This window comes from Octopus bimaculoides, chromosome 9 (genome assembly GCF_046866305.1).
Source record: "Octopus bimaculoides isolate indiv1 chromosome 9, ASM4686630v1, whole genome shotgun sequence".
NCBI lineage: Eukaryota > Metazoa > Mollusca > Cephalopoda > Octopoda > Octopodidae > Octopus > Octopus bimaculoides.
The window spans coordinates 15,353,481-15,363,322 of record NC_142936.1 but is presented as its reverse complement, the minus strand read 5'-3'; the positions used below and the strand labels follow the sequence as shown (position 1 = coordinate 15,363,322).

Sequence of the window (9,842 nt, the reverse complement as noted above, 5' to 3'; positions counted from 1 at the left end):
TATAATAAAAAAAGATATGAAAGAACAAGGGCAGGAAACTATTTATGAGAATATATGTTATTTTAAGCAAATATTTATGTATAAATTTCATAAGCGTTTATAAGGTAAAGCCTGAATTATAAAGGGGTCTGCAAGTCAAAAAGTTTGAAAACCCTTGATCTAGAAGACCCAAAGAGTGACAGGTAATGCTAAGTAAGTGCTATGGACAGACCGTAGTTAAACTCTTTGGTTTGATAGTGGTACAAGTAAGGAGTCTATTTATGAGAATATAGGCTAAAAATTGGTACAAATTAAACCACAAAGCAAGCTCTCTAGAATCAGTGACACTCCATTCATCAAAAAGTCGGTATAGATTAAACCAGGGGTTTTCAAACTGTGGTCCGCGGACCACAAGGGGTCTGCAAGGACAAGACAGGGGGTCCGTGGACAGCAAATACTTTTTATGGGCGGAGTGGTTGGCATTAGGAAGGGCATCCAGCTGTAGAAACTCTGCCAAATCAGATTGGAGCCTGGTGTAGCCATCTGGTTTCACCAGTCCTCAGTCAAATCGTCCAACCCATGCTAGCATGGAAAGCAGACGTTAAACGACGATGATGATGATGATGATATATTAGACAAAATGAGATAACAAAGCCAAGATTGTGAGGAGTTTTCAGGACATTTATAAGGAAAAAGATATAGTCTATAGACTATAATCTATATCTTTTTCCTTATGAATGTCCTGAAAACTCCTCACAATCTTGGCTTTGTTATCTCATTTTGTCTAATATATATATGCATGTTAATACAAGACCCACATTAGACTCCTTACTTGTACCACTATCAAACCAAAGAGTTTAACTACGGTCTGTCCATAGCACTTACTTAGCATTACCTGTCACTCTTTGGGTCTTCTAGATCAAGGGTTTTCAAACTTTTTGACTTGCAGACCCCTTTATAATTCAGGCTTTACCTTAGGGACCCCCTTATAAACGCTTATGAAATTTATACATAAATATTTGCTTAAAATAACATATATTTTTGCATTTATTTATTTAACAGTATTTAACAAATAGGTTTATTGTCAATTAAAAGATTTCGATTAAAAAACATATATAAAATCAAATTGCCCATAAAAAGTATTTACTGTCCACGGACCCCCTGTCTTGTCCTTGTGGACCCCCTGTGGTCTGCTGACCACAGTTTGAAAACCCCTGTTCTAGATATATGACGGGCTTCTTTCAGTTTCCGTCTACTAAATCCATTCACAAAGATTTGGTCAGTCCAAGGCTATAGTAGAAGACACTTTCCCAAGGTGCCCATGCAGTGTGACTGAACCCAGAACCATGTGGTTAGTAAGCAAGCTACTTACCAAATAGCCACTCCTGTGCCTTAGTAAAATTTATAATATCTGTACAATTACTACCACCACAGTTGTATATCAAGTATATAAGAATGGGCAGTGGTGCATAATGTTGCTATTATCAATGTAACTATAATTGTTTGTCTATGAATATATTATTAGACTTTTATTCTCAAAACAAGTCGATGTGGAAATTTCTGTTGAAACCAGTTTATTTCTAATAATGCTTATCTTGTTTCGTGGAAGGCTAATACATAACATCAGAAGTTTCAGTTCTCCAAGTCCTAAAATGCCAAAATGCCTCAACCTGGATACCTTCTTAATGATTAAACCATGTTATTCATGTTTATACTTCTCTAATGAAAACTCACACCACCATAGCTGATTGAGTGAATAGCACTATGTAACAGGATACGGTTACTTGCTAATAATAGCCAGATATCTCACTGTTTATAGTTTTAGTCTTCCATAATACAAAATACCATCAGAAGAATGTAAGATAAATCACTAACGTGAGATAATTCATCACACCTGTTCTGTTTTAACGTTCGAAGAATGAGAATAATTAACTGTTTCAATACTCATTCTTACATGATGTTTTACCAGTTATTAAGAAAAATTGTATTTATTGATAGGTAAACTATGCAAGGCATTTTTCAACATGCCTTAGTTATATTTTACTGGAGTTGTTCATTTATATGCTAGCCCTTCATTTGACATGTATATACTTGTGTATTTATTTTGTTTGTCTTGACTGACTGAAACTTATCTGTAGCTCAAATAAAGAGAAACTCTCTGGTTGAGATTAACAATTGTGTATGTATATACATATATATATATATATATATATATATATATATAATAATCATCATCATCATCGTTTAACGTCCACTTACCATGCTAGCATGGGTTGGACAATTTGACTGAGGACTGGTGAACCGGATGGCTACACCAGGCTCCAATCTGATCTGGCAGAGTTCTACAGCTGGATGCACTTCCTAACGCCGACCACTCCAAGAGTGTAGTGGGTGCTTTTACGTGCTACCGGCACGAAGGCCAGTCTGGCGGTACTGGCAACGGCCACCAACGGCCACAGTCAAATGGTGTTTTTTTACGTGCCACCTGCACAGGAGTCAGTCCAGCGGCACTGGCTATGACCTCGGTCAAATGTTTTGTTCACATATACCACCGGCACAAGTGCCAGTAAGGCGACACTGGTAACGATCACACTCAAATGGTGCTTTCTACGTACCACCATATATATATATATATATATATATATATATATATATATATATATATATATATACAGCCAAAACTGCAAAGATGATCTGGAACTCAACTGAGGAAACAAAACTTCAAATGACCCATCCTTGCATTTTCTTGTCCCTTTTTGTATCCTCTAACTGTTTGGATGTTTTGTTGCTGCCTGTTGCATTCTTGTCCCATTTTTTGTATTCTTTTATATATATATATATACTAGCAGAAATACCCGGCGTTGCCCGGGTTAAAGAGAATAATGAAATCTAAAAACGCCGTCTAGACTACGCATCATCTTTATATATAGAGATGTATATACACACACGCACCCAAACACACGTATATATATGTATATCAATATAAATATATGAAAGTCAATGAAGTTTCGTAAAAGAAGGTGATCATGTACATACTTTCTTGCTGTTGTGATTATAACACCTCGTTGTAAACTATGTTCCTTGTTTTCCCTTGTGGAGCATATACAAATAGTTTTTTTTTTTGCTGCCCACTCTTGAGCAGCCAACATACAGTTGTCCATGTGAGAAGCAGGGCTCTTCCAAGAGAAGACCAGCTACAGACAGTGTTTGACCCTGAGATTTGTTTATGGGCATGGCAAAAGTCACACGAAGGGGGAATTGTAGTCTTCTGAATGTAAAAGGAATGTCTGCTCCTGATGGAGTAAGAGGAATTCTTGGAATAAAGACGTCATCCCCTTTTGCACATCCAGAAAGAATGGTAGCCTCGATAACGTGTGACATCATTTTCTAAATAATGCTCATCTGTTATGTTCGGGTTAAAATTTCATCAACATCAAAATTATATGAATTTTCATGGGAGTTATGGCCGTTATGCAAAGAATATAATTTCCAAATTTCATAAAGATCCATTCAGTACTTTTGACGTAGTTTTGGATAAGAAAACAAATGACTAATGTGTGTGTTTGTGTGCATGTGTATGTGTGTGTGATGGGTGTATATATGTATAGATATCTGTATGCATGTATATATGTATATATGTGTACATATTACATGTACATCTATATATATATATACATCTACACATATGTATACATATACATGTATGCATATAGATCTATATCTATATATATATATATATATATATATACATATACGTGTACATCTATATGTATACATATACATCTCTCTCTCTCTCTCTCTCTTTCTCTCTCTCTCTCTCTTTCTCTCTCTCTTTCTCTCTGAAAGTATCTGTCATTACAGTATCGAAATGGTGTACATATACATATATATGTATACATATACATCTCTCTCTTTCTGTCTCTCTCTCTCTCTCTTTCTGTCTCTCTCTCTCTCTCTTTCTCTCTCTGTGAAAGTATCTGTCACTACAGTATCGAAATGTGATTGTTTCAGTTAGTGGAATAGTTTCATTTTTAAAGTGAAAGTATTTGACATGAGTGTTTTTGTTTCACTTTTGACACGTAATACTTAAATAGTGGAGGAGATATTATGTTGCCGTGTGCTCGAACTCTGCAAGAAGTTAATAATTTTTTTTGACTAAAACACAACTGGAACCCTAAGTAAGGCATGTGTAAAATTTGAATGAAATTGGTTGCGTAGTTCTCGAGTTTTAGGGATTCACACAGACAGACAGACAGACAGACAGACACACATTCTCATTTATATATATATATATATATATATATATATATATATTTATATATGTATGTATATATACACAATGGGCTTCTTTCAGTTTCCATCTACCAAATCCACTCACAAGACTTTGGTTGGCCTGAGACTACAGAAGAAGACACTAACCCAAGGAGCCTCGCAGTGGGACTGAACCTGGAACCTGCATCTATGTTGAAATGATTTAAATTAAAATTTACCATTAAAATTTCATGTTAATTTATATTTCAAAAATCAGCTTGATAATGATAAATTAGCCAAATTAACCAAAGAGGGTGTATTTCAACAAAAATATGATAACAACAGGGTTAATATACACCAACTAGCTGGCCCCGTGCCGTAAAAAATGAGGGCTAATTGTAGTATTTTACATATAAATATGGATGGTAAATCAAATTAATACACTTGTCAATGTTATCTAGTGGTTGTCTGTTGAGATGTGACATCGATCATCGTTTGTTACTGAAAGAACGCTGGTACACATACAAACATTCACATACTTCCCTTGTACATGCACACACATATACTCACACAAAGTTGAAACGCTGTTTGATTTTTCTTTTCAGTGTTGAATGTCACCATCCCATTTCCATTGCACACACACACACACCTCCCTTTTACATACACACACATATACTTACACAGAGACACACATACATATATATATTCATATAGGCGACGGGCTTCTTTCAGTTTCCGTCTACTAAATCCACTTACAACGCTTTGGTCGGCCCAAGACTATAGTAGAAGACGCTTGCCCAAGGTGCCACGCAGAGGGACTGAACCCGGAGACATATGGTTGCAAAGCAAGCTCCTTACCACACAGCCCACGACTGCGCCCATGGAAGCAGGCTTCTTACCACACAGTCACACCCGATATATATATATATATATATATATGATAGACTTGATTCTGTCTACTAAATCCATTCACATAGCTTTGGTCGACCCGGAGCTATACTACGAGATACTTGCCCAAGGTACTACCACGTGATTGGAAAGCACGCTTCTTTCCAAACAGCCATGCGTGCGCCAATATATTACTTTTTATTTCAACATTTCCTTCTCTTTGTCTTTTTGCAGCACCATTTCAAAGCATACCAAAAATATATTAATGCCAAGATAGAATTTTTATTTCGAATATTACCAAATAACATCATCATTTTATAAGTAAATTCTTACATGTAATCAAATAATATTACCGTGTACGTACGTATGTTTATCAATGGTGACTGTTAAAAATGTGACTTAAATTCAAAGAAGCTAAACTAATCGCCAAAAGTTTACATGTTTGTCTGGTGTAGCAGCAACTGTTTTTTTAAATTCGACTCAGGATTGTTTACGTAGCATAATTAGATATTTATGTATTTATTTATTTTGATTGTTTATTTTGTCGATACTGGCCTCTTAATGCTGGTTTATATATATATATATATATATATATATATATATATATATATATATATATACAGTGTACATTTTAAACACGAGAGGCATCCATTCCTTGCACGCTAGAAAGAACAGTTAAATTCCAAAACCACTATTTGTGGATAAAACTTCGAAGGGAATGAAAAATAAAAACATTTACCATCTAACTCCTGGACCAATGGTTTCAGGCTTATTCTAGGAGTTAGATGGTAAATGTTTTTATTTTTCATTCCCTTCGAAGTCTTATCCCTAAATAGTCGTTTGGAATTTAACTGGTCTTTCTAGCGTGCAAGGAATCCTATGATGGATGCCTCTTATGTGTTTAAATGTACACTGTATTTATATAACTTAGCCTTGCATCCTTTCGGGGTCGATAAATTAAGTACCAGTTACGCACAGGGGTCGATGTAATCGACTTAATCTATTTGTCTGTCTTTGTTTGTCCCCTCAGTGTTTAGCCCCCTGTGGGCAATAAAGAAATATATATGAGTAATAAATAGTCTATTGACTAAATTTTACACGCTAGGCCACTGGTAGTAGAAATTTCTAATATTTCTCATTACTCTTGATATTATTAATATATATATATATATATATGGAGAGAGAGAGAGAGGATGTATATGTGTCTGTGGAGAGAGAGAGAGGGGGGTGCGCAATGTATTCTGAAATCGGCATTAAATCTTTGTTTACTACACACACACACACGACCTAAACAGCAAGCATGTACTATATTTTGTACTCCTGTCCCAGTTTTTGTCAGGATCAAGCGAAACTATCGAACACAAAGGGCCTTGAAAATTAAAACGAGAAGAAAAAAATCGTTACCAAGGACAGCAGGGAAAAAAATTTTTAAAAAAGCGAAAATAAAAATAGAGACGAATTTCTTAGAAAACTGCTTTTGTTTCGAAGATGTTTATAACAGATCTTTTTTCTTTCTTTTTAAACAAATCTACGTCTGGGTTCGACGTGCGAATAGTTTTAAATGCGCACTCTCACATATACATTTATGATATTTTTAGTGTAATTACTATTATTTTTAGTTCAGTTTTTAAATATCTCGATGTATGAAATATAGAAAATATAATCACATTACGAAGAAGGGCACTGCGTAAAAAAAAAAAAAGAAAGAAACATCAAAACCAATCTCGTCCCAGGAACTTATGTAACTATTGAGGTGGGAATAGATTCGACGCAAAGAATATTGCTAGTTTCCTCCGACTCCACTTGTGTATTATTCATATTACGTCTTGGCAGTCTGATGACGATGCAGACACACCTCTCATTGACGGGGAAATACCTTTCTTTGAATAAACAAATAAAGAAATAAAAAGCAAAAATAAAAAAGTTCAGTTTAATCTCTCGACAGCTATTCCGAAACTCCGCCGATAATTGTAGCTTTTACAAAAAACTACTGTGGTATATTTGGACTTTACGAATAATATGTAGAGAAGAACTATGATAACTCACGTTTTGGTTTAGCTAGGAAGAAAATCAATAAAGCTGGTTTAGAAGCAGATGATTTCGCATTGATTCCGTTTATATATATATATACTTCAGTGATTAGTGACCTTTCGTAACTTTATTATTATTATTACCTTCACATACACGACTGCCAGAGAGATATATTCAGAAGAAATACATTAAACTTCTCAAAATCCACATTCAGAATCAACTCGAACAGGATTTGAACTCTGGTTTTTTCGGCCTCCACATACCGAGTCCGAATCTACCAAGAGCAGACTTTAATTAACCCTTTACTATCGATATATATAAGCACCCTAAAAAACAGTGAGGTTGATTTAATTTCCCATTATCCCTTCTGTTCAATAATTGGCCTCACGCTTATCAAAAGAAATAATTTACGACGCCACGACCATCACCATCCTCAAATGAAGTTTCAGCTTTTATCAAAGAATCGATCAATATTTCCAGTCACTGATTACTTCTTTCAGATTAGTAACTATGTATGAAAAAAACAGAAATTAAACCTAAAATAAATTCTGTTTACATATGTTAATGTGAAAAAAGTGTTCGTTTGTTGTTGATTTTTTTTTTAAATATAAGCAATTACTTAAAATTGAACAACGAATAACGAAAACTGATCAAAACAAGCAAAGAAGGGGTGGAGAGGAGATACACGTAAACACTAATAAAATTATGATGGTGATGCCGATGATGATGCTGGTGATGATGATGATGATGTTGGTGATGATGGTATAATCGAACTTATTTCCTAGAAAAACTTAGCAAGCCACGCTCTGAAGTGGATCCGAGCTGACATCAACTTCACTCAAGGAAAGAAAATATTAAAACGAAAGCATTGAGGATAAATAATTACACACCCTCGATTATTTAACTACGTACCAGGTAAAAATAAGTAGCGATAAAGAAGACGGTGCCAATTAGGTGAGATTAAGCTGAAATTAAACAATATTAGCTTTTACATGTATTCATACAATAAGCAATTTATTAATAATATTGTGAAGAGACAATAAATATAAGTTACGTAAAGTGACATTCATAGAGGACATGTCAAATTACAAGGGTATTTTGACAACGATTTCACATGAACGGCAACACAGAGACACTAAAAACAAAAAAGGGATCGAATATTAATGAGTTTGTCAATATAAAACCCTGAGTAAGTATATTTGTGTTCGTTAAATTAAATATGAAACTCACCTATAACATCAGCTACTTTATTCCTAGCAATAAAGAAAGCATCATCGCCAAAAGTCCATTTGCGTAACAACTCAGATTTGGGCCTAGTAGATTTTGAAAAACCAGAAGCACCCGTTACTAAATGAAGTTCTTGTGGTTTCTCACGGGCCTTCAGTTGGTACTCATTGTGAAAACCAGTAATAAAAGCTCTGGCTAGAAGTCTTCCGTAAAGGGTTACCGACTGCATGGTCAGGTCAGGTCAGATTTTTGGTTCTTTTGAAAGATACACGGCTGGAAAAACTACGTTTGTCAATAATCAGCGTATCCTTCGTCCGTAGATTTATTTCGAGGATCGGTTGGAGTACTTTACTGGTCGTCGATATCATATATTTAATAGGAAAATAATTTTCAAATTCCGAATCTGCAATCCAAAATATAAATACACGTGTGAAGTTGGAATATTTTTTGTTTGAGGATGTGAAAGTAGTTACATAAGGAACTCGTTGACAACAGCAACTCGAAATCGTCGCATAACGGTAAGAAAAAAAAAACAAAAACGCTATGAGATGTTTAAGTCACCGCTGTAGAGCGGATAAATTGAAATGCTGAAGGTGACAGTTTAAAAAGTTAACCAGCACTTGTCCACATGGTAGAAGAACAGACCTACACTGCTCCATCTTTGTCAATGACGTCACATGTCCTTCCTAATGGCTTCACCTTCATTTAAAGGGAATCAACTCATACTTTAAACATGTAGAAGATTGATTATCTACCTTATTTTTAATCAGCACGGAATTTTGTCAGTGAACGGGTCGCGGTCTCAAAGCGACGAAAATATTTTTGACAAATTAAATTTAAATGTTGAAGTGAATCTAACGGTTTTTGTGTGTTATTTCAAATGCAATTGTTTTCGTTGTAGCACACGATCTCAGATCAGGTCACTTGCTATGCAAGTACATCTCCTTATTTTTAATATTAATTTTTAACATACAACACATAATAGGATCTCATAATTTTGAAGAAGCAAGGATAAAGCCTTCTGGTTTTCAAACTAATAAATACTAAGTCTACTCCAAAAATATTAGTGAAATTTTTTGGCATCCACATCATCATTATCATCAGTTAGCATCTGCTTTCCATGCTGGAATGGGTTAGACGGTTTGATTGAAACAGGTAAGCTGGAGAGCTCCACCCGGTTCCAATCTGGTTTGGCATGGTTTCTACGGCTAGATACCCTTCCTAACGCCAATTATTCTGAGAGTGTAATGGGTGATTTTTACATGCGACCAGTGCGGGTGCCAGTTACGTAACGCCGGCATCAGCCACAACTACGAATTCACTTAGTTTAACGAGTCTTCTCGAGCACAGCATATCGCCATGGTCTCAATCGCTTATCATTGCCTCCATGAGGCTCAACGTTCGAAGGGTGCTTTTTATGTGCGACCAGCATGAGTACCTGTTATGTGACACTGGCATCAGCCACG

At 35.4% G+C, this 9,842-nt stretch overlaps 1 protein-coding gene across 1 annotated transcript in view; it reads right to left on the bottom strand.

Moving 5' to 3' along the window:
• Window positions 1–9,045, bottom strand: part of LOC106874614 (protein phosphatase PTC7 homolog) — a 30,671-nt gene extending 21,626 nt beyond the window's left edge. Inside the window, exon 1 of the mRNA XM_089357174.1 lies at window positions 8,380–9,045. Coding sequence (XP_089213300.1) covers window positions 8,380–8,605 — 226 coding nt within the window. The 5' untranslated portion in view covers window positions 8,606–9,045. The remainder of the gene's footprint in view (window positions 1–8,379) is intronic.
• Window positions 9,046–9,842: the final 797 nt, after the last annotated feature.